Below are 27,211 nucleotides of genomic sequence, written 5' to 3'. Positions count from 1 at the left end.
ATATTATATCGAGTCATTCCGTTTCCACCTTCTAGGTCGTTATAATAAGTTTTGAAAGAGTTGCGTTTCGAACTTCTTACAAGTTTCTTACATTCATGCCGGGAGCTCCTGCAGTTTAACCAATCTTCAATCATATCACTTTTACAAGTGCGATTTAAAAGTCGTCTGACTGATTTCTTGAGTTTTTGTAACTGCGGGTTCCATCACCGCATTTACCTAGGGTAATAGGACAAGTATTTTCAGAGTTTCTAGTTGAAATTCTGTCACCAAAGGACTTTTAATCACCTGTGGAACTGCGCTTTATTGTCAAGAAGTTCATTCAATATCGTCCTATTCTTTTTTTCTTGGACTCTGTCTTACTATTATAGTCTATTCACCCGTAATATTAAAATTGAATTCTAAGTAATGGTGGTCTCACGGTAAAACTTTGCCTAACCCGCGTTGGTCTCAACTCTAATTAACTCTACTATTTTTTTGAAGTACACATTTTTAGGCAAATTACTTCATTTATCCTTGACCCGATGAGGCGCACCCTACGTTCGTGTTGAGGCGCATCCTACATTTGCAGCCAAAGTCGCGAGTATATTCGAAATCTGCCTTCTTACCACTTTGAAAGTACGAACCCTTAGTTTCCATATTCATGTTTTTTCAAGGTGGTGTCGAAGAGTGCCAGCGGGGCCTAATAGTAAAAATAAACGAAGTTTACCCCGCCCAAACCTTTAGACGCCTAGGTATTACATGGCCTTTTAGACATTTTTAGCCTCCTCTTTCAAGCGGAACTGGCATCGTCTATGGCGGGATTGGGAAGATTGTATTGACTCTACCCTAATTCCAAACTCTGTTTTAAGAAATTCAAATTTAAAATCATTAATCAACGTTTCTTTATTCGTTACAGGTTGAAAATCAAATCCAAATATCTTCAGATTCAAAACCTATCACAAACATGGCCGTTTCTGCCAATAACGTTTGGATCTCGATACAGAATTCAGCGCATATAAAGTGTTTTCATTCCAATAGGTGAATACAATGTTTTCCAAGGATAACTTTTATGTTTTACTAATCATTACTTATTTGCAGTTATGAACAAATTTTCGAGGTAAATCTGGCTCCATCGGTAAATAAAATGCTCTGTAATTGTGACGACATTATTAGACAACACAAAGCAGCATGCCTACGAGTTACATCCTTGCTTGCCTGTAAGGATCTGATCTGGATAGGAACCAGTGCTGGAGTTCTTTTGACAATCCCATCGCAGGGTTATAGCAAAGGTAACACCATGAACAATACACCCGTAGTCACGGGCATACCACATGGACACACAGGGCATGTTCGCTTTCTCACATTCGTGGAAACAGAAAGTACTACGAGCAGTAGTAGTAGTGATGAAAATGGTTCAATAGGATACGGAACAACGGAGCGGAAGAATAAACGGTAAGTATTATTGTCGTATTAAAATCGGAACTCTACATTTCTTTCTTTTTACCTTTAATTATTATGTCGAACCTGTCGTTATTTGGATGGTTTCAGTATTAACGTTTTTTTTAACATTTACTTCTTACTAACTTGTTGCTTTTTAGCGAGACGACAAGGAGTGAACGATTTGTATTCAAATCAGATTTATTTTCAATTCTAAGTCCGTATTTATTTTGCAGAAATTCATCACATTCGAAATCCAAGCCTGAAACTAGCAACGTTCTCATCATATCTGGTGGTGACGGTTACGAAGATTTCCGAAGCTCAGGAGCGAACACTATGAGCGAGGTAGCAGGCCGCGAGGACAGTACAAATCATTTGCTACTCTGGCAAATGTAAGTTTGTGGGTTGCGATCATCGAAATCCTGATCACCACTTCATAAAGGTGTAGAGCGTTCCATTTTTGAATCGTACTTATATCAAAATGATCTTAGAGAAGAGTATCTCATGAGTATCGCATTGGGAATCTGGTAGAGAAGATCAGTGATCGGCTCGTAGGTATCGGGCAGGTGAGCGAGGAGCGATACAATTGTTATCCTATGTACAGTGAAGTCATGGAAATATGTTTAACAAGCTAAATTATTTTTATGCATAGATGGAATTATGTCTTTCCGAAATAAATAGATGCAAACCACCTGTGGAACTGGTGCTGGTTAACCAGAACGCAGATATTTCGGACAAGACATAATTTCATGCTACTTCTGTTTTATTTGGATAGAATCGTGTAATATAGAAAGTCAAAGTTAATAGTGAAAGAAATATTTAAAAAAAAATCAGTTTTAATTGTAAGTTTTAATAATTGTTACTGTAGCGAGAGAAATATTTAAATGATAGTTTTAGTATATATTCTATTTAAATTAAAAACAAAATCTATAGGAAAAAAACAAATAAAACTGAAAATAAACAAAACAATGGCCTAAGAGACGATTTTTCCTCATTTCCTTATTTTAAACTTTTTAATTTCGCAGCAATTTATTATAAATAAATTGTTTTAGTAGGACACCAGTATCGAATATCAAAATTGTCATGAATGTTCAAATATTTCACACAAATATACAACAACGATGAAGCATATACAAACCGTTTAGATATACAGCAAAAAAGAAATCCGAAATATCAGCCAAAATTCAAATTTTTATGAAGATATTTCTCTTCCTGTTTTATTGTCACATTTTGAAAATAATGAAAGAAAAAAAAATATTTACAATATCCGAATTTTGTTCTCCGCAGATAACTAGATTTACATATACATCGAACCAGAGTAGATTACATATACAAAAAAAAGCTGCATGCAACATTTTTGATGTAAATCTGTGTTTTAAATGTTTATATACAGAAACGTATACACCAAAAACAAAATGATAACTATATTGATTAGAAAGAAATGAATTTCAAGTGTATGAAAATGGAAAATTTCCAAAAATAAAAAAAAAGAAACGAATTCGAAAAACAGATTTAATTATTGCATCGTTCAATCTGGAAACGGAATATTTTATTTTAGATAATTGTAAGCCAATCCTGAAAACCTGATTACGAGAAACGGCACTACTACCTTCTGCTGAAAATCCAGTTCAATGCGTCCAAAGGTCCGTTATTGAATAATGATCTCGTATTGCCTATTCACAACCTTATTCTACGTTAACGAAACAGCAACTTAAGGACCTATTTTTAGACCAACATCATTCGCTACTTCATCAGGAGGTTTATAGAATATCATCCGGATAGACCATTATCTTTTGTAATTTTTTTTTCATACACAAAGTTGTGAAAATCTTAGAAAGACACGTTTTCTCCAACTAAGCCGCCTGAAAGTCGGTGCTTGAGCTGGCACGAGGGTGAATCGCCTTCCCTAAAAACCACCCACAGTCTCTCCAGTCGCAATGCCGCGGGGCCACCATTTAGGTATTACTTTGCAGGGTGGGCTTGTATTTGGGCACTTCTGTTTCTGCTCCTTATTGTTCCCCTCCTTCTGACTTCTGTTGCCACCGCATACATCTGGCGAATAATTTAGTCAAAGCGGTGCAGATATTGTCTGCAGTAACCACGTGTCCACTGTGAGATACTGAGTAATATGAAATTTTGTTTAAGAACCGAGAGATTCCTAAGTCCGCCAACCACTTAATGGCAGACCGGACCGGTTGGAAAGCAACATGCTTTCGCAGTTGTGGTCCATTGAAGCCTCATCCTTGGGCAAGCACCTAAATTGCAAAATTTATGACTTGCGGTTTCGCCCAGGGCAGAGGCAACTCATCGGACGCTGCTTTACCTCTGCATTGGGAGCAGCGTGACCGAAGTGGTTACACGGTGGTATTTGCTTCCTTTTATTAATTCAAAAACACGTCCGGTCCGCCATTAAGTGGAAGTGGCTGACTTAGGAATTCCTCGATTCTTAAACAAAATTTTAGTTTAGGATGTCCGCAGACACAGTTGGAAAACGAAGGATGATGGAGCCTTCGTCGAATTAGGTCCGAAGACAACAAACAAAATGATGTTATGTGACGCTGTCAATGCTGCGAGTAAAGACTTTGGTTTATAGCCTAGAGCGCATGTGCCAGGTGGCAACGAAAAGGAAAGTTTGCTGCAGTGATTGTAGTGCGTCTGGGGATAGCGTTGTATATACTGCAGGTTCGGAGCGTGTCTAGTCTTCAGAGTAGAATTAGACGTGGTTCACATGACCTGTATCCTAAAGATCAATATACAACCACTCATGAGTTGCTATCGCAGTTCGCTGTGCAGATCTAGTGCTCATCAGTCAACAGTATCGGAACAGGGACTCAGCTTCAAGGTACCCCGACTTATTGGGTAACGTTGCCGCCTAGATTCGGTGCTCAACGGTAATTCAGCGTCTATCTAACACTGAATGAGACGACGTCGGAGTTTCGACGCAAGCTTGATACTCTAGGGGACCCTATCCTAATAAATATCACTAGCGAATAGAGAAGGAACGTTTTAATTATTTGAAATAATTTGATCACTAGAAGTAGGGCGAGATTACACTTAGATTCAATTCCAGGGCACGGGATTCTCGAAATGATTGCAGGTGATACTGTCTTAAATTCACTTGTAAATCTAATAACGACAGTTTGCAGTCTTCCATGCCTGGAGGGCACCGAGATGTGGCGAACTTTCTGTATATTGGTGGAAGGAGTGCCAAGGACTTCGCCATTTAGCACAACGCTTAAACGATCGGGAGTAGGCACGGGGCACAGTGACAGAGTACATATCAGCTAAAGGAGACTCCACAACGCGTTAAAGCTCAGAGAATCTTGTAGATGAGGTGAATGAGGTTTCGTTGGGACTCGGTTATAAACGGGTAAACCAAAAAATCAGAATGCGGAAAGCCTGTTCACTTGAGGGCGAACAAATGAACCGTATTATATTGGCATTAAGTAGGGGTTTATGACGGCAGCATGGAGAGCGGCGAGGATTGCTTGCTTTTCTCCATAAAAGTTTTTTAGGAGGCAGTCCTCTACATGAAAAACAAGAAAATGCCAGGACCCGATGGTATCCCGACAGAGGCAGACAAACCGGTGCTGCAACATTGGGCAGACCTATTTTCCGGTGCATACAACGCTCGCCTCAAAGCGGGCATTTTCCTTTCCCACTGGAATGTGGCGAGGCTTGCGCTGATCAGCACAGGCGAAGAAGACTCTAATGCTGAGACGATACGTGCTGTCGGAAACTTATCTCTAAGACAGTTCGGTTTTTAATTGGGTAGCATGGTAGCAAGGAAAGACATTGTAGGCAGACTAGAAAATTTATTCCACGTGACTATCTGAGCACTATAGGGTCAGAAAAGGATCGAGATTACCTCGGGAATAATACAGGGATTCATCGCTGGGGCGGATCTCTAAAACGCTTCTTACGATAGTCTGCTAAGATTCGACATCCACAAGAGTCACACTTGGTTGGTTATGCAGATGGTGTTGCGGCACTTGTTATCATACGCGCTACTGAACAGGCGCAAAACAGACTCAAAATGTCGGGTAAGCGGAGAGATGAACGCCCATAGCTTCAGCCTTGCGCTGGACAAAAAACCAGAATAGTTATCCTGACTAGAAAGAAAATCTAAAAATAGACTAAAAAGAAAATGAGTAACGCAAAAGGTTTCATAATTCATAATTTACTTTCCAAAAAAAGCATTAAAAACCGCCTTGATACTAGACAATCCTTTAAGTCGGCTAATGACAAACATTGAGTGTCCTACGTCTAGCAGGCGAAGTTCTCTTATGGATGCAACGCAGTCTGCTCAGCTCTACGGCATAGTGATATGAGCTGATACTCTTGGCAAGGAGCTATATCGTACGCGCCTTGTGCACGCACAGAGACGAAGAGCTTCGTGGGTGTAATCCGACTGCCACAATGTATCTGAACCGCCCGCAATCGAGATTGCGGAAATAATTTCCGATACCCTCCTTGCTAAGGCGTCTGAAGCCATGTACAAGCGAATGGAAAAAAACTTAAGGGAGGTGGCTGTCCACCAGGAATGACAACGTACACAAAACGAGTGATAACTCATCATCATCATCATCAACGGCGCAACAACCGGTATCCGGTCTAGGCCTGCCTTAATAAGGAACTCCAGACATCCCGGTTTTGCGCCGAGGTCCACCAATTCGATATCCCTAAAAGCTGTCTGGCGTCCTGGCCCACGCCATCGCTCCATCTTAGGCAGGGTCTGCCTCGTCTTCTTTTCCTACCATAGATATTGCCCTTATAGACTTTCCGGGTGGGATCATCTTCATCCATACGGATTAAGTGACCCGCCCACCGTAACCTATTGAGCCGGATTTTATCCACAACCGGACGGTCATGGTATCGCTCATAGATTTCGTCATTGTGTAGGCTACGGAATCGTCCATCCTCATGTAGGGGGCCAAAAATTCTTCGGAGGTGTTTAGTTGGTAGTCCGACGTCATACCGCTGTGGCGGGAAAACGGAGACGTGAGCCACCGAGTGCATCGTTAGCAGTGTAAACGCCTCTGCCGATGCACTGAACTAACGCCCGCGCGGATCGGGGTCATACCAGGATGAACCGGATATCTCTAAAAGGACTACTGCCCTAAATGTCACCATCTTACTCCATCCGAGATCAGAATGTCTATTAAGTACCGCTGGAGTGTCTGATATCGTCGTTGACGACTTTATGCAATCTTTGCTCTTTGGCGAAAGCGACATGTCATTAACGAAAAATCATTCCAACTTAGCACGCCGCTTTAGAGGAGACTGCACAGCCGGAAGAGGACACCTTTTATAAAGCGAAGGAACAAACCTTCGAAATCCGCCCCAAGTAAGATAGCGAAATCACACTTCAAGATTTTAACAGCTAAGTATTGATGAATCACGTATTCAGACAGCACTTAGGTTCCCATAGCTAACATAAAATTACCAATGACAACAAACTTCGAATCGTTGCGGAGGTAGTTCATTTGCATGGAAAGAAATGCGTAAATGAACGTGGGTCGCGGTGGGTTAATATAGATTGGGATCACTATATTGGCATGGAACTCGAGATGCGAATAAAAACACAACGTCGAACCACCTCTGACAATCAGGTAAAAGTTAACACTGAACGGGCAAGGAGAAAGTTGATATCGCAACAATCGCAGCTGTAAGATGACCTGAAGGTTGAGCACCGGCGAATGAACTCCACCCCCATCTGAAAAATTTTACCATTGGTACAACCACAAACGTATTTGGCCTCAGTCGTAAAACAAAGTCAAAAAGACTGGTTCGGCGATTATTGTAAGCTAGTAATGGAACAGAAGAATGCTGCATACTGGGCAATACAGCAATCTCAAAAAAGCGGCACCCGAAGAGACTAACCAAGCACTCCGTCCGTTGGGAGAACCAAGAAGTTAGTGAACTTTCAGGGCATTATCGGTCCCATACATAAACAAGTCGAGAAACCGGAAGTTGAACGCTTCAGGTATGAAAGGTTTTGTGAATTGCTTATACAAGCATAAGAATGCAAGAAATTTGCATAAAAGTGACAACTTTGAGCTATAATAACTTTTTTAGTAATAGTGCGATTTCCACCATGTATCATGCTCTATAGTATAGCCTATATTACTGCAAAAAAATATTTATAATAAATATGAAGATTTTGAGGTCTAGATATTTTTTTCAGATATTTGGGTTGGGTAGTTTCTGAGAATGATTTCTTGAAGTAATTGACCTTTGTCAATCCCGTTTGCAACCAATGTCAAAACTAATCCCAGCTTCGGAAAGTACTAATCGAAGCCCTTCATTTGATATCCCACGTGGCTACACTCAGTAAAAAAAAATGTACACCCCCCTTTCGCACCAATGTTCCCCCTCCTGAAGGCGGGGGCAGAATTCATAGTGACAACGTCAGCACCACCAAGGAAAAAAAATTAACATGAAATAGCACTGGTCAACCAAAAACCATTTATAATCTCTGCTATTTAGGATCGGAAATCACAGCGGATTCCGTTGCCTATATAACGAAGAAGATGAAATCCGCGCACGGTTGCTGTCAGCCAATAGAGCCTATTTCAGCTTACAAAAACTATTCCGCTCGAAACGTCTCACCATAGGGTCAAAGCTTTTACTGTACAAGACTATGATCTTGCCAATCCTCATGTATTCCGCGGAGACTTGGGTTCCTAGCAAGAAGAATTGCGAACTCTTGGCCGCGTTCGAGAGAAGAATCCTTCGAAGAATTTTTGGCCCCCTACAAGAGGATGGACGATTCCGTAGCCTACGAAATCTATGAGCGCACCCATGACCGTCAGGTTGTGGATAAAATCCGGCTCAATAGGTTACGGTGGGTGGGTCACTTAATCCGTATGGATGAGGATGATCCCACCCAGAAAGTCTATAAGGGTAATATCTATGGTAGAAAAAGAAGACGAGGCAGACCCTGCCTAAGATGGAGCAATGACGTAGGCCAGGACACCAGACAGATTTTAGGGATATCGAATTGGTAGACCTCGGGGCTAGGCAGGCCTAGACCGGATACCGGTTGTTGCGGCGTTGATGATGATGATGATATTTTTTTGGGGTAGGCTAGGGTAATGAATTTACGCACACAGTGTTGGACTCCCGATTCGGTACGTCGTCGGACTACCAACTAAACACCTCCCCATCGTCAGAGAGCTAGCCTGGAACCGTTTGTCACATTACTTCGGGCTAGTCCCCAAACTCTCCCGCCTTGGGGGAGCCTTCAAATCAGGGAATTCCTTTCACCAACGGGAGGGGAGAGAAGGAAGGGAACTGTCAGTTCAAGGAACTCCCTGCAATCCGGTTCCTCCATCGGTCGAGTTCTATCTTCTTAGCAACGAGAAGGGCCCGAAGGTAATGGGCAACACGGTTCCACCTGTCAGCAGTCGTCAGCATCTCTTCGACAATGTTGTCTGGAGAGAGATCCGCTGTGTTTAAATAGAGCTGCTGACGAACCCCATCCCACCTTCCACAAGAAAAAAAAGTGTGGTGGGCATCGTCCACAACTCCATTGCAAAACACACAATCCGGAGATGGCGCCTTTCCAATCTTGTGCAGGTGAAACTGAAAATTTCCATGCCCACTTAAAAATTGGGTAAGGAAATAGTCCGTCTGACCATGCTTCCGATTCAGACACGCACCTAAGTTGCCGATGAGCCGCGCAGTCCATCTATCTCTAGTTTCATTTTACCAAGAGAGCTGCCACTCGTCTAGAAGGTGTTGCCGTTCTTCGCGAGCAACCACCTCCCTTGGCTCATCTCCCTTGCGCTTGTATATGGCCTGACGCTCCCTAGCAAGAAGGGCAACGGGGATTACTCGCCCGTTCACCATCACGGTCGGTTCAGAGACAGTGCGGTACGCAGACGCCACCCGTAAAGCTCTCCGTCGCTGTACTTGCGTAAGGCGTTTACGATATACCTCCTTGTTAAGAGCGCCAGCCCATACCTCTGCGCTGTAGAGTAGGACAGACTGCGTTGGACTCATCAGGAGACGTCGCCTACTAGATGTAGGACCCCCAATGTTTGCCATTAGCCTACTTAACGCCGAAATTCCAGCCGCAGCCTTGTTCGCTGCTACTTTGATTTGCTCAGAAAAGCTCATCTTTGAGTCAAGAGTCAACCCGAGGTACTTTACCGCTGATTTTGACTCGATTATCGACTCGCGAACGATATGGGACGCAGGGTCGGAATTCTCTTTTTAGTCAGGGTAACTATTTCGGTTTTTTCTAGTGCAAGGTTGAAACTATGAGTAGTCATCCATTCTCTTACCCATCGCATCAATATGCCGAGTCTGCTTTGCGCCTGTTCGACAGTGCGTCCAGCAACAAACGCTGCGACATCATCTGCATGTCGGCATGTCGAGTTTAAGCAGACTGTCATAGATAGCGTTCCAGAGGTCCGTCCCTAGGATGGATCCCTGTGCTACCCCGGACATGACCTCCATCCACCTTTGACCCTCTAGTGTTTCATAGAGCAGGGAGCGGTTCCTCAGTTAGTCCCTCAAAATCCGTAAGAGATAATTCGGCACGTTGAAAGTATTGTCTAGTGTGCCTAGAATGTCTTTCCATCTTACGGAATTAAAGGCGTTTCTGACGTCAAGTGTTACGAGGAGCAACATCCGCCGAGTTCGGCGGCGATGTGCCTCTGCTCGTCGAACGGTGTCCACGACTTGCATGACAGCATCAATTGTCGATCTCCCTGCTCTAAAACCAAACTACCGGGGAGATAAATCTCCGGCAGCGCGTATCGCTTCAGCGAGTCTGCTTCTGATGAGCTTTTCGAGCACTTTTCCAGCAGTGTATAACGAAGAAACTTATGAGCGATGTCACGTTCGTCTGGTTGTCGATAAAATCTGCCCCAATAGGTTGCGGGGGCGGTTCACTTAATTCGTATGGGTGAGGATGATTCAGGCAGGAAAATTTATGGTAGAAAAAGAAGCCGTGGCAGACCATGCTTGAGATGGAGGCACGATATGGGCCAGGACGCCGGAGAGCTATTAGCGATATCAGATTGAAGGACCTCGGCCCGAAACCGGGATGTCTTGTATTTCTTTTTAAGGCAGACCTAGTTCGGATGCCGGTTGTTGAATCGCCAGGTTTATTTTCCTACTAGAATTGGAATTACATCATTCACCACACATGCCTATTCACCTAAGCCTGCGACCAAAATATATTTAAAATCCAAATCGATGAATAAATTCAGTACAAAATATTTTCTTGATATATTTCAGAGGGTCCTGCAAGACAAAAGTGTTTCGACCAACAATATAGAAGAGCCCTTCTGCAGAAATCTCACGAAAAAAATTAACTCATTAACAAACAACGCCAATAATTTTATTAAACAGATTAATCAAAAATTATAGTCTAAATAATAGGTCAGTAAACTCTTTTCCAATTTGGCCCAGTAAGCCTCGTTGTCTTCCTCTCCTCCGGGGTTCTGGTGGGGTGGTGGTTGTAGCTGTTTCGTCAATTGGATCTTCTTCGACAGGAGCGGGAGGCTGGAATGGACAAAAGTCGGATGGGATCGTTACTCACACCACGACGCTCTCTTATGGAATTGTAAAAATGGGTAAGCAGGCAAGCAAGCATATGTGAAAATGGAAAATCCTAGTCGGATATGGAATACTTTGTTCTGTATTTCCGAAACTAATAATTGCAATTTTCAAAGGTTAAGAGGGAAATTATGTAAATTCCATCGGGACAACTTTTGGTAAATGGTAAATGAAATAACCCTTGGCACAAATACACCTATTTTATTGAAAGTTCATTAAATTACAAAAGAGTATATAAAAATAATATGTACAAACTATTTTGATTACTGATAGAAGAAACTCAAGGAATTCATTAACCTGAGTATCTTCGATTGCCGGAATTATTACGATTCCCGGAGATACGAGTATTACGATTGCTAGATGTGTTACGATTGCCAGAATATGAACGTCGTCTGGAAATTGGTCGATTTCCTGATAAAGTTTGAATTAAATTATTCACTAAACTGGCTGTGCCACCGACAAGCTGAGGAACTGATGGAGGCTGAAAAACAAATTCAGGAAGAATAATGAAATGAGGATAGTTTTGAAGTCGTCCAAAAATATAATAAAGTTTTTTACCAAACTATGTGTATCGGTACAGAAACATGCAAAATTTAGTCCTTGCTAAAATAAAATTGAAAGAAAGGCCTCATTTCGTTACTTTCCCCAGAGATCTTATTTACTTTACAGTAAACTGGGGGATCGCTAATGCAGGGAGGGGTTGAATGATGTGCCAATAACTCATCTCTGTAAATCAAGCTACTTTGAAAACAGATAATGAGTCTCGCATTAAAAGTACGGTAAAAAGGCAACGGCTTCGACGATAAAAACTGAAATATTCTTTCGAAATTTCCAATCAAATCACTACCTCGTTAGAAGAAGTGACTTTGATGCATAAAAAAGATGTCACACAAACAGGAGCCTCATTTGTAAGTACCATATAGACCACCCTTAAAACGAACAAGTAGTAGTGGTGTACGAATCAGAATTGACGAACCAACGCAGAAATATGGTTTCGTTACACCGGGTACTGCGGGAGGTCCCGGAATCTGAGTCCCGATAAGGTGGGACAGTCGATCATGTATGCCAACTTTTTTCGCTAAATTTTCACGTTACAAAGAATTTCACTTTTCTGCAAGCTTTGTGGATTCCTGACAAAGGCAACTCAGAGCCTATATAATACCGGATACCAGGGTGAGTTTTTTTCGGAAAAGGATGATTTACAGCAGATCTCTGTTAAACAGGTGCTAGAAAAGTGGTATGACCTTAACATTGGAGTTCACCAAGTTTTTGTTTACTTAGAGTAAGCTAATAATGGTATTAATCGAAATATGAATTGATCCAGAACTTCAAGTCTCACTTAGGTTTAGGTCTAAGAAAATATTAATCAGCACAAAAAGATCGCTACTATTTAAGTTCATCTATGAAAAAAACATTATGGTACAGCACCAGTCCATACCTAATGCGGACCCTTCAGAGGACGTCGGTGAGATGCCCGAGCAAGAAGTTCTGCCCCCCAATTGGCATGATACTTACGTGCTAAGTAGTAGCCTCGAGAAAGGTGAAAGCGAACAGCTAAACGACCGATACACATCAGGACACACTGGAAGTCTTCTGGCCGACATTGGTAGGATGATGTGTGCCTAGCTCTGCCAAGGTGGTAGTTGTGGGGTAATCAGCAACAAATCCTGTCGGGACCCTAGTCAGGTAGTATGCAAAGAGGCCGGTATTAGACCACGTTGCCCCGAGTGAATACCTGACCACCTGCGAGTTCCAGGATCAGCTAAGTGTAAGTCAGGTCTAAGCAAATAAAGCCCACTTGCTTGCAGAAAAGGTAAAACTTCCATAGGGATAAAACTGAGCAGATAGTAAGGATAGAGTAAGAGTTGGCTACCTCTGGGTGGAGCACGAAAATTAGCCGATCGCCACAACGACAATCCGACGAGACACCGAGATGAGAAAGCCAAATAAAGAAGGAAACTTGCAAAGTGATCGACAACTCCAGTACCATGCAGTACTGCCATCCAGGGAAGCGCATAATGGAAATCCCCGAAACTGCCTTCGAATATAGGTCCAGTGGGAGCGCAGTCGACTGTCATTGCGAAAATTAAAAAGGAGAGGCCTAACAGCAGAAAAACGCCAATGAAGTCGTAAAAATGAGCTGATGGAGTTGAAGGAACTAATGGATCGCATTTTCTTCTACAGACAATGGAAGGCAATATTTTTGCGAACGTCCTCAGCGAGATTCCGGGGGCTGGTGATTGGTGGACCGGGGAAGATTCCATAATATCATAAACTCCGCCACTTGACGCAATGTTAAAGGCATTTAGCACAATAACAGAGTACATATCAACTAAAAGGAGATGTCATTGCGCGATAAACAAAAAAAGAGCTTGCTGCTGATAGGATTTAGCCGATGAGGTGATTGGAGGTCCGTGGGGACTCGGGTGTAAACTGATAACCCGCAAAGTTGGAAAATTGTGCGGAAACCCTGCTCATTTAAGATCAAACAAAAGCACCTAATTGTACCCGCACTATTTCTTCTGTGTCACATACGAATTGCTAACAACAGCACACAAGGATTGTGCTAACCAAAAAGGGAAAGGCGATCACGAGCTGTTGTCTGCATACAGATTACTTTGTATGTTTGACAGAGTCGGGAAAGTGCCCTAATGTAAATTCTCTGAATCAATACTTGCATCTTTAATTCCGGAAAATGGAAAGATATTTTAGGCATACTAGGTACGAGCTTCTGACTGTCTGTTTTGCAATGGAATTGTAAACTACGCCGGTTACACCTTTTTTTCTTGTGAAAGGTGGGGTTGGATTCTTTATTCAAACAAAAGCGAGCTCCCTCCAAACAACTTTGTCAAAGAAATGCTGAGGAGTGCTGACAGATGGTGGTGTGTTGCGCATTACGTTCAGGTTCTTCTTGTTGCGAAGAAGACGGAGCTTCCCTTTCTTCTCTTCCCTACTGTTGATGAAAGGAATTTCCTGAATTGCTGGTTCCTAAAGGTGAAACAGCTAGCCCTAGGTAATGTGGCAAACGGTTGTCGGCTAGCTCTCTGACGACGGGGAGGTATCTAGTTGGCAATCCTATGATGCACCGCCGCGAAAGTCCCAAATTCTGTGCGTAAGGGCGTTTACCTATCCTAGACCAAAAAATTACCCTAATGCTAATCGGACGCCGTTAGATCTAGAGTCACTAGCAAAAGAAATAAAGCCAGTGAAACCAATACAAAATGTATATCTCTAACAAGAAAGACAGATTAAAATGGAGATTCCAAACAGGAGAACATGAATTCTTTGGTTTGCCTCGGTACGCAGTTCAAGAAAACTGTAAAAATAAGAACTGAAATAATAAGAACGCACAAGAAAAATAATTTTCGTTTATATAAAACCTTAATTTGACGTGTTTTCATGGATGGGTGCCACACGTGCTCTCTGACGAAGAGTCCCAGGAACTACAGATATTTCAAACATCGTACATTACGAAGAATATTAAGGTTAACGAAGGAAGGCGCAAATTGGATACATCTATGATTTATAGAAAATACCAAAATATTCGACCAACTAGTCTTAACCATCCTAGCCAAACTGCGGAAGCTACAATAGAATCTCTAGACGCGTGAGAGGCTCAGCATCCGGCAGGCGTTCTACCGGAAGAGCTTGTAACTGGTGGGAAAATTTTATCGGCGCAGGTAGCAAATCACTGTTGAAGTTTGCGAACTGAAGGGCATAAAAACTGAAGGTCAATTCTCGACTTAGGCTGTGGCGCTATTAACGATGGAATATTTTTTGGTTATTGGGGCCCAACGTGGGGCAGCCCAAGATAATCAAGATTTCTATAATTTTTCTTTTGGTGCAACACCTACGCATAATTTCCACTAGAAATTTTACAAACTGCCTTTTTCCCGTTGGCTAGGGTGGTCAGGAACCAGTTCTCAATCTGACACGACTATAAGTTCTGACGGCCAATTGGGGAAACTTATATATTTCAATAGAAATATTATATTGCAGCTATATGTTAACTGAAAAACGTCTCATAAGATAGAGAAAATTGTTGGCTAGCAAACTGCAAGAAAATTGTACTACCAACAACGCGTCAGATAAGGACTGAAAGGCTTAGGTTGGTTTCTGGGATATGTTCAGGGTCCTCGACATTTTGGACATAAGCAAAGTGGTAGATAGTACTCCTCTAGCTCCTTCCATACCGTGGCTTCGTACTCTGCAAAGCCTAGTGATAGCAGAGGTGAATTTAATGTCAGAATGCTGCTGCCGACTAACACAAAGCGCCCTTTATTGGCCTGGGACCCGGTATCTGATAGAACCTTGACGGCAAGATCGCCTTCCAGGTTAAGGAGCCCCAAATCTTTTTTAGTGTTATGTACTAAAATAGATTTCCGTAATAGTGGAGAAGGATGCTTTCTACGAGCAATTCCACCAGCCCAAGAGAGGAACGATGATAAGGTGGTAAAGAGGTGGAAGGGCTATTTCCCCTTGATTCTGAATTGTATAACATCCGGTGAAGTTTCACCTCTGGTGGGAGCAGGGGAAATTATCTTTACACTTAAATGGGGTACAGCCGCTGGCCTTGACCATCTCCTGACGAGCTTCTCCACGCAGCCCTTGTAGACTCTACTAGGTCGTTACTTTCAATAATTCGGGTACCTGAGAGTTTTCCCAATGGGTGGAACAAAAGGATGATCGTTAAGATTCCAAAAAAGGGGACCTATTTTCAGTGTGAAAATTACAGGAGTAATCGCTAATAATCCTGGAATGCCTCAAAAACATCTTGCTGGCTTGATGAATAGAGCGCCACGACCACATTAACACCCTTCGGATCATTGCAGAACAGTGCGAAAAGTTTAGTTCACCGCTTTTTGCTCTTCATCGATATCGGAAATGTTTTTGAACAACGTGAACTGCGGGTGAGGGCATAAGAAAAACTTCCAGGTGTGTTTAAGCTTGTGGTATCCTTCTTTTTGTCCGAATAGTTCAGTGGTTCGAGTACTGGGTTGTCATACGGAAGGCCGCGGTTCAAATCGGAATTTGTATCGTGACTTGACGTCGGATACCAGTCGACTCAGCTGTGAATGAGTACCTAAGTCAAATCAGGGTAATAATCTCGGGCGAGCGCAATGCTGACCACATTGCCTCATACAGGGTACTATGATCCTGTAGTGTACCGTTACGGTCTTGAATGAAGTGCTCTAACACACTTCAAGGCCCTGATTTAATATGGATTGTTGCGCCAACGATTATTATTATTATTCTTTTCCTTTAGCCGTTCAAAAACTGGTTCGGTTTGTCATGATTGGTTGCGCCATTTTGTTCTATCAAAGGGCTGATCTGGATGTGGTCGCGAAGGCGGTCATTCCATTTTTGATCATTTTTATCATTAGACGCTAGGAAAACCTTATTTGCATAAAGCAGTATATAGGGCGCTAGACGTTGGATGTCCCGTGTGACAGTGTGCATAACAAGAACCAAGAGGAATGGTGACAGGGCGCTTCTTTGCCGAATACCGAAAGAAACACAAAGCGGTTTTGAGACACCCGCCACACTTCCAACTTTACTTTTCGGATCGTGGTAGAGCAACTTAACCCAGCGCGTTCTTTTGGCACTAGGTTTTGTCGTAAAGCATACCAGATGAGTTCGTACGGCATGGTCAAACCCTTTTTCTATATCAAGCAATACGAACGTAAAGAAGGTGATACTTCTCCCAGTGTTTCGCCATGAGTACCCACGCAGTGTGTATTCAGCAAGTATTTGCGCAGTTCTTGACAAATCCTGGTCAGGTCCTGTTGCTTTCCCTGATTTCATTCGTTTTATTGCTTCCTTGGCTTGAGTGGCGCTGACAGGTGCAATCGCTTGTGAAAGTGGAGAATGAACTAGTTCTTCTGAAGTCTGCTGGTGGTATTGAAAGCAACAAATCCAAGAGACATAACAAGTGGTATAGATCTATTCCTGGCCTCGTTCGACAATGTGAATTTTTTTGCGGGATCAATAAGGGCATGCGCATTCTTTGATCATTTTTGTTGATCGGCGGGGCGGAAAACGAAAAAAAAAATCGAAATGTGCATAATTATCAGGTACAGCCACGAAACGGGTAGGTAATAATGAATGAGCACTTTAAAAAGGAGAAACAAGCAATAACCAAACCTTGTTCACAGGAGTCCATGTATCAATATTTTGTAATCTATTCATTGATAATCTACCATGGTTTGTTCGGTATGAGATAGCTTATTTGGTAGAAATTTTTATCGTCATTGAGGGCAGTAGTCATTACATGATGGAAACGACATGTTTCCCAAAGAGTAGAGCAAAGAGATTATAATTATGATTCCAAAGATGGAATCCGTCTTGAGTACGGCAATTGGAGGATATGTGGATGTTCTTTGCCGTCGCAAAGAAGATGGCTAAAATAATCATAGAATGCATCAAGGAACTCCCTGTCGATTATTGTGAAACAGTGTGAAGATCTGCTTTTCACTGAACATGAGAACACTTAGACAACGTGAGCAAAGAGTGTATCTGGAGTGCTTTACCCAGGAAGAGCGTTTCAAAGAAACTAATAGCTATTTTCAGAACGCACAAAATGCCACCGGCTGCATTGAAGCAAAATCTCAGAGCGGAGTTCTCCAGGGTTGCATCTTGTCACTGATATTATTTCTTGTTACTATCGGTGTTGTTCTTCGTCCTGCCCTGCCCGAAGGACGTAGAGGGGTTCAATGGACCACGACATCTTTCCTCAAATACTTTGATTACGCTGATGAAGCCGATGTAGAATTGGACTGAAAATAAAGAGCACACACACACCCAGCATCTGCATTAATGAGCAAAGTTTTGAAGGCATTCCCCAATTTATATATCAAGGAAGTATCGTTTCTGCCGACGGTGGCACCGAACTGAATGCCGTTCCGCCCGTTAATAGCGCTAGTCTAGCTTTCGGTGCCTTGCCTGTAATCTTAACAGCAGCAACTTGAGACTATTTTCTACTAATATCCTTTCTGTGTTGCTACATGAGAGAAGCATATGAAAAGCAACCCCCACAGTTACCCAAAAGCTCCAAGCCTTCATCGTGCTATCGGCGTACGGTATCCTGATACTATTTGGAACAAAGGTCTTATTGGCGCACAGGCCAGTTGCCCGTGGATGAGTTCATTACAAGATGGAAGTGATGACAATTCTTCGGACTTAGGACTCTTCAATCCCTAAAAAGGAATCGTCTAGCGCCGGCCAAGTTTTGGTCTAAATTATGGGCGGAATTACGCTGAATATAATTCGCCCCCCTCTTGTTTTACGAATTATAAAAGGGAGCGTATAATACCTGCGAGCCGCTTCGGTCACGCTGCTCCCAGGGCAGAGGTGAGGCAGCGTCTGAAGAGTTGCCTCTGTCCTGGTAAGAAACCGTAGCCGTCTTCGTCCCTGTTTCCATTTTTGAGCTTTAGGTGTTAATCCAAAAAGAGGAGTCCGTGGACAATAAAGAGTGGGAGCAAGTTGCTCGCCATTTGGTCCGGTTCGACATTAAATGGATGTGGACTTAAGACTCATCAATCCGTAAAAAGAAATTGAGTAGATTAGCGTTTTTCAGTGGACTGTATAGTTTTATTGTGTTTATTGTGTATGTTTATGTACCCCGAAAATGAGGTTGACACAAACTAACCTCAATCACTGGCAGGCAGGGTAATTCCTGTTCTCTTAATGCATATATTAAATGAGGGCAGGGAATAGAGTAATAGGTTAACCTTACCAAATTATAAATGTAATAGGCATGGCCACAATTTGAAGAATAGAATTCCTGAGTTTGAAAATGAACAAAGTCCGCATCTACAGTTGATAACCAAAACAATGAATCAGTTCGAATATGCGCTAAACAAGTTAGTTGTAAACGCGACAGATCGAAACCCAAAAATTGTAGCCAGAAAATTTCAATGTCTAGGCTGTGAAATAGGGCAGCAGGGTCTACATATGTCAGAGGCACATCTCCACAGGCACATATTAGCAAGATATGCCACTCTCCTTATAATTTTTCCGCAGATTAAAGTAGAAGTTGAGAGTAGACGGTTTCTTACAAAAGGAGATCAAGGAAGTGTCGAGACATTCCCGGCCGGGCATGGTCTGGCAGGTTCTGCTATAGGAATGGCTGTTTATGCTGAGACGGTGAGTTGTATTCAGCGGGCAGTCAGATTATTAATGGAAGGCGGATGTCACCATAGCCATGACCAGATCGCTGTTTTAAACATCATAGTATGCTTTAGTAACACTTCCGGTTACGGAAGTGGCGAAATGTGCTGGAGGATAGGAGCAGTTAAACTAGTTGTCGAGATCATACTCAAATCATTCAATGAAGTTCCAAAGTAAGCATGATTGAAGGAGTATTCCTCGTTAGATGGGGAAAGAAATGGTTGCTTTTGCTATCTATACCTAGTTGTAGACCAGAAGACCTATCTTCTTCTCCCCAGTATCGAAAATGAAGTTTCTGAAAGAACCAATATACGTTTTTCGAAACCCATCTAGAGTCAATGTGATGGGCTAGTAGTGAAGTTTAGCATGAGAAGTGATGGTTCGTAACGAATGGCAGTTCCGCGTATCCAACCCAGTTAGCTGGAATGAGGTTAAGCGTGTTGAGTAGGATTGGGATCCTAGGCTGTTTGAAAACAAGTGAAAAGCTACCTTTTGGAGAGAATGACGTGGACGCTCAGGCAAATGAAATAATTTATGACTGCCCGGATAGCTCAGTGGTTAGAGCACGAGGCGGTCGTATTGAAAATCGCGGTTCAAATCTCACGGGTGGCAGTGGGATTTGTATCGTGATTTGTCGTCGGATACCAGTCGACTCAGCTGTGAATTGTGTGTGTATGGTGGGGGAGAAGCTACAGCTTCTGAGCACTCAGGCCAGCACTGAATATTCCGGATTCGTTAACGTATCGCAGGATTTCCGTTAGTGGATGTGATGCTACCCGTCGCAATTCAAGAACATCGGCACCAAAAATCTGATGCCTGATGCGTCCATAGGCGGGGCATTCACATAGGAAACGTTCCGTGGATTCCGCTTCCTCATTACAGGAGGGACACGTATCATCTTGAGTAATTCCTATTTTGAACATATGCCCAGCTTGTAAATTATGGTCTGTCAAAATGCCCGCAATACACCTGCAAGTCGTCCTGCTTTTCGACAAGATAAACTTTGCAGTACGCATGTGCGCTTCTGGCAGGGGAAGTTTGGTTTGTTGGGCAGCATTTAGGCTCTGCCACCTGTCATTGTGGGAAGCTTGTTCCCAGTTTTTGAAAACAGAGTTAGCCAAAGCTACTGGTACTCCTATCGCTGGGTTCGGTCCCGGCATAGGAGAGTGATTCCTCTTTTGCTAAAGCATCCGAGATTTCATTTCCTTCTACACCACAGTGACCAGGTTCCCAGAGTAGTTCCAACACATTGAATCCAGAGATAAAATTCAAACAGTTTCTGCATTCCTGGACGATTCTCGAGGTGATCAAAAGACTACTCAATGCCCTCAATACAGCTGGGCTGTCACTACAGATTGCGATGCGCCCAGCTGTTAATTAGTACCGGAGTCAAATCAAGGTAATAATCTCGGGCGAGCGCAATGCTCACCACATTGCCTCCTATGTAGTGTATCGTTACGGCCTTGAATGAAGTACTCTAACGCACTTCAAAGCCCTGATCCAATTGGATTGTTGCGCCAACGATTATTATTATTATAAAATAATGGCTAGAAGGGATCTATTGAGACGAATGAGATCTCGATCACTAAACGAAGAAAGAAAAACAAAGTGGACGTCCACTCGGTTATAAAATACTTCGGAAGTATGATTGATGCGGAGCTCAACTGAATGCATATGAGACAGCGAGAGATATTAGAACATTGTTGACAATACCGTAGCTCAATTCGTTGACTGCTCGCAATCAGTATATTACGTTCTATTTTGCTGTAAGCCTCATTGGTTGAAGTTTTATCTTAAAGAAAATATGATCTCAGTCGATCAATGGAAGTGAATTCGTTGCGCGAGTGTACCCCAAGGGCAGGTTTGAAGAGAGGTACAAACCAGAAAGGGTTGGAGATCTGGCGACGTGATTAATTTAAGCGGAAACTTGGGCTACTATGTAATATTTGACGGTGGTTCCGTGGAGTAGAAGTAGAAAAGAGGGTTGCGGTGAGTTTTATGGATGGAGCATCCCCTAGTATTCTACTGTACGTTGAAAAAGTTTTATTTAGGATTCTATTGGAGCTATACTTCTTACGGGCCGGTTCCCCTTGAATTATGCATTCGTCATGCATGCTATCTGAGTAACCCTGAATCCCTAGACTCCTGTTCAAAGGCAATGTTTCCCACATGACTATTTAGAAAACCCGCGAATAGGTCGAAAGAATCAAAGGGTGTGAGCCATATGGTATTCGATTTCATTAATTGGAGGTCACGGTCCATCTACTGAGAAGAATGAGGGCTTCCATTTCAGGAGAAGCACATCAGAGACTGAAACTGAGGACCGTGGCAATTATTTCAAAACTTTTTTTAACTTTGTTAACCCCAGGAAACATCTAGAGATTTAGGTCAAAGTATTTCATTTGAGGAAGGAACCAAAGGAAAAAATATCGGTGAGCCTATGAATATCAATTTGGTACTATGCTGCTAATTATTCACCAATGTACAAATGAAAAAATAAAATTGAGAATCTGCAGTGAATATGGATGGTTTAAGGAAAGCACTGACGAAAATGTCGAATTAGTGTGTAATAATTTTTACAGAATATCATACGTTTAGAGATGAAGTAGTTAGACAATATGTTGCACATGGACGTTAAGACTCATCCAAACTGGCGAATTAGTGTATGCTCTTTAATTTGTATAGAAAATGTAGACAGCTAAGGATGAACACTATCTGATATGCACACATTCACCCAACTACAAAATACTTACTCTTGGTGATTCATCAAATTGAGGACGAGTGGGTGGATCCTCGTAAACCGGGTCAAATATATCATCTGGATTTTGTGGATCAACACCTGGATCAACATCACCTCCGATAGGAGCTTGTGGTCTTTGAGGTCTGTTCGCGCCGGGATTCAAAAGTCCACCAGGACTAAACAATGCCAGAAAATTTCCGAGGCCGCCGAATGCAGGTTGGTTATAATAGTCATATTCACAGTCATAGTCACTGAGCAAACCCAATGACGGTCTTACTGGACTGGCGGGATAATAATTGTGAACGTTAATATCCCAAAGGAAACGGCCTTGATCCCTGGTAGATTGAGTACTACGACCATATGATCTTCGTCTTCGGTAACAAGGATCGGAATAGTAAGATGGCCTTCGTCTTCGATATCTTCGTCGGTAAAAATTAAGTCTGGCTTCCTCTTCGTTTCTCGAACCAGCGAACTTTGAATTATATGAAGCTGCACGTCCTTGAGCTTCATAATTAGAAACATCTCGAGTATTGGCTTGCTGCTGTCGATCATATGGATCAGGATCATTTTGCTGGTAGTAACTTTGAGATTCAGCAAACGACAGCATCCATAGTGTAAGGAACAGGAGAATTGTGAGTTTCATCTGAGGAAAAAGATGAAAAATTCATAAGATATGGTTGCATTTACTTTAAACCGAAGGATGTGTGTGCAGAAAAGTTAACTCAAGAACATCCTGTTTCAAGGATCGCACAATCAACGAATTTTTAACTTTTAAGCGAAACCTAAACTAATTTAACAAATTTTTCAATTCAAACTCAAGAAGCACAACTTAAGGGTTTGGCAGACTGGGCAATTTTTCCCATATCAAATTAATCAAACCGGTACTATCACTTTTAAATTTAAAGCAAACAATTAGATTTCCACAACGCACTACTAACTTTTCAACCTTTAGTCCTTCAACTGGAAAATCCTCGAAACAGCAACTTTGGTCGTCTAACTTGAACTAACTTCCCATTTGCTGGAGCACTTACTAGTTATGTGTATAACTCGCGAAAATCCAACATTATTGCTCCCAAAATTCGCCAATTTCCCCAGAAACTGCTGCATGTGGTAATCTTCGCAGAAAGGGAAATGGACATGTTACACAATTTTTGCAACCTATTCAGCTGGTCTACAATCCAGTTACCGATTTTGGGCAGATGACGGTTTGCTTGCAACAGTGCGGATGCTAATAGTTTGCTTTAGCTCAATCTTTCGGGAAAATAGACGCTTTAGGTGTCGGCAAGATCACCTACGCATTTTTGCAAGTTTAGTGAGCTGCTTCGTTTATAAAACCCGTGATTAAAGTGAGAAGTGTGTAACTGATGGCGCTGTGAGAAGATTAAGCCATGTAAGTAACGCTCGTATGTGGGTTACATTTTACCACGTACATGTAAATTCTTTTCAAGATTTGACTAAAATCTGCTTGCCTTAGATGCAGATAACCATAACTAGCTGATATGACAGAGAAGACAATGCTAAATTATAAATACTCCATTGTATGACTTTAAACTTTGAATTCTAGTTAAAGTGCGGGAACCCCAACTACGAGGATTATAATTGTTCGAAAAGAAAGTTAAGCCAATGTCAAGTGGCCGGAATCGAAGAAATTAAAAAAATTAGCAAAAATAAGATTCAAAAAAGGGGAGAAAAATAGGAAATCTCCTTTTTTAACTAAATTAGCTCTTACTGGGGGAATATACTCTATTTCAGGAAACAAGTTGTCTTATTTTTTAGTGCAAATTCTTTTATGTTCTTTTCAACCTTAAAATAATGGTTGGACTTTATTCCAATGCGAACTACAAGTATGAGCAAAAAAAAAAGAAAACTATGATTGCCGGAAGACGAAAGCTAAGGTTAAATCAAATTGTAAGCTTCGATTATATGTATTTGAAGTGAGCCAAAAGTGAAAAGACTGTTATATTTAGATGGCAGCTTCCTGACAATGCTTAGGATAAAATGCAACCATAACGAAGGGGTCAAGCATTAGACTACAGGATAGACTCACGTGGAATGTAGCTCCCTGGGAGCCAACGTGTCTCTTTCTGAGGGTGAGGGCGGGAACCAGTTTATCTCTCTTTGTGGGTGATATGTGGCCTTTCAAGATCCAAGCCTCTCGCTTACCAAGAACGTTAGTGAATAGTAATAGCACACTCAGTACGAAGTGAACCTACTATTAAGAAAACGTTACAGATCTAGACTGGGGAGTCAAAAAATACCGCCCCCAATCAAGGGTGTCATGTGAACCGTTTGAATAGTTTGCAGCCGGGGGTAACTGACTGTATTCGAACGGGAAATCATTTACACCTGAACACCTCAGTGAGTAAGTTTGACCCGTGCTCTGGGGGGCTATGGCAGGGAGGACCTCCTAACGTCCATACTCGTGAGAGCCAAAGGAACGAGCAAAGTCAACATAGGCCTACTGTGAGGACTGCAACTGCAAAGGCCACTGCTCGCAAAGCAGGGGCAATCAAAAGCAGACCTCAGTGCCGCACGTGCGCAGTGGATAAAAACTGGGCCCGCCATTAGCTAAATTAGTGCAGCTGACTTGCCGACTGTCAAAAACATTTCCCGAGCAAACACTCACTCATGAGGACTGAAAATTATCAAAGACCTTGTCGTCAGGCAAATGTGCAAGGGATGGAGTGCAAAGCTGATGCTCATCAATAAACGCTTTCAACCAGGCCATCTAACCAGAATAAGAACAGAGGTACGAAAACTCTTCAACCGGGAAAAACAAAAAGGGGACTGGCCGAGGTGAAAATGCGGAACGGTTAGGTATGCTCGGAAGCTAGATCAAGATCAGCAGAGGGAACCTTGAAACTTCTGAAATCACCTGCAGTAGATAGCATTTTGCCGGCATTTCTATAGAGAGGCCTAGAAATCATCTTAAGATCTCTCCTAAGGGTGGTAAGGAGCATCATAGTCTTGGGGTATATACCAAGGGTGTATATGGAGGCGGGCAAAAGTAATTTTTATTCTGAAAGCATGTAAAAAGGATCTCTTCTACCCTAACTCTTTCAGACCATTTTGTTTAACATAGTTCGTACTCAAAACGGCGGAGAACGTCATAAAGAACTATATTAGAACTAGCGTGCTAATGCGGAATCCCCTACATCCATGTCAACACGCTTACCGGGCAGAACGGTCAAATGAAATTGCCTTCTTTCAGTTGACGGATGTAGTACGGCCATAGAAACAAAGCAAATTGAACTGTGCCAATGCTGGAAAAAAGGCAGACAGCAAACCGATTTTAATAAGGTTTTGTTTTCAACAAAAATGCTCAGCTTTGACCTACCATAACTTCGTTACTAATATTAAAATTTTCAAGAAACCCGAAACATTGACCGCTATACTATTCTTTCTGCTGTGGCAGAATTCTGTACTCCTTGACCTATCGGGTTTTTTCGGTCAATTTGGAGTCACTAAATACCCTCGGAACGTTGGTGCAGTGCCAGAAATACCACGATCTACTAAGTCGTCGCTATCTACGTGGGTAGCGAACCGGTCGTATGGGAATTCGTTTGAAGAGACTTTGGCCTCTGGAAATGCTCTTCCTAGTGTTCTTAGCATTGTAGTCGCAACGTCTTCTCGGGAGTCTGTGCAACACGCCCCTCAATCTGAGTTGATTTTATCTGCACTGCCTTCCTACATCAGGGTTGCTTTAACTGAAACTTCACCCTTGCTTTAACAGCGCCTATGCGATGAGTTGCTGAGTCTACTGAGTTTTCGATCCTGTTTTGCTCCAACGTGCCTCCAACGGAACGATATCCGCAGTCTCCTCAGCAGGTCACGAATTGGAACACAGCCGTCCCACCTTTTGACATCGTTCTCATCGTCAACATAGTTCCACTTCCCGCCGCTACTCGATACCCTGCCACTTCATCCACCCGTGAGAGTGGCTTCGGGGAAAGGTGACTTCTCCACTTAACAGATGTTTATCTCCAGGCTAGCATTCGCAACTTCTACGGACGACGAACGGTTTACTTTTTCCTCTGTCCTGTGTCAAACTGACAAAAGGCACCAACCCTGAGCGAGTGATAGTGACTTTCAAGGTCATTTACCCTCACGAATTTGACATCATCGGCAACCTTTCTTCCTGGCCTGAAGATGTGTTCATTAAGCCATACAAACGCACCAATTCGCAGGTAAATTTCAGGACAACCCGCCACAAACCAAGCTGTGGGCTTTCAATTTACCCGCGCTGGTTCAGCAAAACCTAGCAATCTGTATCCCTGGAAAATGGTTGGACGATGCCATATTAAATTCTGAGCTCCTTGAATGATACTGTACTTTCCGACAGGGACCGGGATGCGACATGGTGGAGTCCTAATTGCAATGTAAGATACACTCCGCGCCGAACTCGTCTTCTCTTCCGCAGGCTCTGCTTATGACTGTTTTGCTCTTCGTGTCACCTAGCCCAACTTTCTCTAGTTCATTGTATCTTGCCTATACGTCCTCAATGCTTGCCTTTTTTACCTGTATGAAGAATTGCTTGACAGTTTGTAGGAACTCCTTACTGTGTACTGATCCCCTCCCCTCCCTTTCTTCCTTTGCGGAGATTTTAACCTACCCGTGCTCCACTGGCCTAATCAATTTCTTTCAACAACCTCTCCCATTCTTCCGTTCTACTTTCTTTTTTTTTTATGAACAGTTGCTCTACCCTGAATTTCAATACCATCCAAAACTCCTTGAGCCGCACTCTCGACTCCTTCTTTCCAAACCCCCCGAGCGCCACCTGTTTTTATTTCCTTGCATATCCCCGTATGTCAAAACTGATGCTCACCATTTAAATTCCTGACCACGTTTAAATTCCAAAACTACGCGCAAGTCTACAAAGTTCAATTTCCGCAAAGCCAACTTTGACGGTCTCAACTCAGCTTTAGCGTTTATCAACTGGGATCACATATTATGCAACTGAACGTGTGATCAAACTCTTAGTGCCTTTTACAATATTCTGTTCGACCTCCTCTCCTGTTATGTCCCTTCTTCCTTTGCATGCCTGCATTCGTACCCAACTTGGTTCACTACGGAGATCCTTAATAACATCCGCCTGAAACATGTACTGAGTTTCGGACTTCTAAAAATGACGTCGACCTTGCTAACTTTAAAGCTATGCGCTGTAAAGTCCATGAAGGGTACTTTTTGAGCGTCGAAACCACCCTTGACCGCGGTAACTTGAAACCGTTTTAATCCCACACTCGCTATTCAAGTAATTCTACCCAATCTCTCTTTTCTTTCATCAGCTTTGCTGACTTCACTACCAACTCTCCA

At 42.5% G+C, this 27,211-nt stretch overlaps 2 protein-coding genes across 4 annotated transcripts in view; one reads left to right on the top strand and one right to left on the bottom strand.

Moving 5' to 3' along the window:
* LOC119659076 overlaps window positions 1–2,923 on the top strand; it is a 305,119-nt gene extending 302,196 nt beyond the window's left edge. Inside the window, exons 19-21 of the mRNA XM_038066989.1 lie at window positions 896–1,017; window positions 1,078–1,431; window positions 1,653–2,923. Of these exons, the coding sequence (XP_037922917.1) occupies window positions 896–1,017; window positions 1,078–1,431; window positions 1,653–1,812 (636 nt within the window). The 3' untranslated portion in view covers window positions 1,813–2,923. The remainder of the gene's footprint in view (window positions 1–895; window positions 1,018–1,077; window positions 1,432–1,652) is intronic.
* An 8,247-nt stretch (window positions 2,924–11,170) lies between these two features.
* LOC119659596 lies at window positions 11,171–22,979 on the bottom strand. Of its 3 annotated transcripts, none has more exons than XM_038067759.1 (3): window positions 22,830–22,979; window positions 21,912–22,541; window positions 11,171–11,470 (listed from the first exon to the last, which is right to left on the bottom strand). In XM_038067759.1, exons 2-3 carry the CDS (start codon window positions 22,539–22,541, stop codon window positions 11,282–11,284), a joined length of 819 nt encoding a protein of 272 aa, XP_037923687.1. In that variant the 5' UTR covers window positions 22,830–22,979; the 3' UTR covers window positions 11,171–11,281. The 3 variants fall into 3 exon arrangements, with proteins under 3 accessions (XP_037923687.1, XP_037923686.1, XP_037923688.1); XM_038067758.1 differs by having other exon boundaries at window positions 22,837–22,979; XM_038067760.1 differs by having other exon boundaries at window positions 22,845–22,946.
* Window positions 22,980–27,211: the final 4,232 nt, after the last annotated feature.

Source organism: Hermetia illucens, chromosome 6, assembly GCF_905115235.1.
Source record: "Hermetia illucens chromosome 6, iHerIll2.2.curated.20191125, whole genome shotgun sequence".
In the NCBI taxonomy this organism is placed as follows: Eukaryota; Metazoa; Arthropoda; class Insecta; order Diptera; family Stratiomyidae; genus Hermetia; species Hermetia illucens.
Note: the sequence above shows the minus strand (reverse complement) of the source record. Positions and strands in the feature narration are given on the sequence as shown.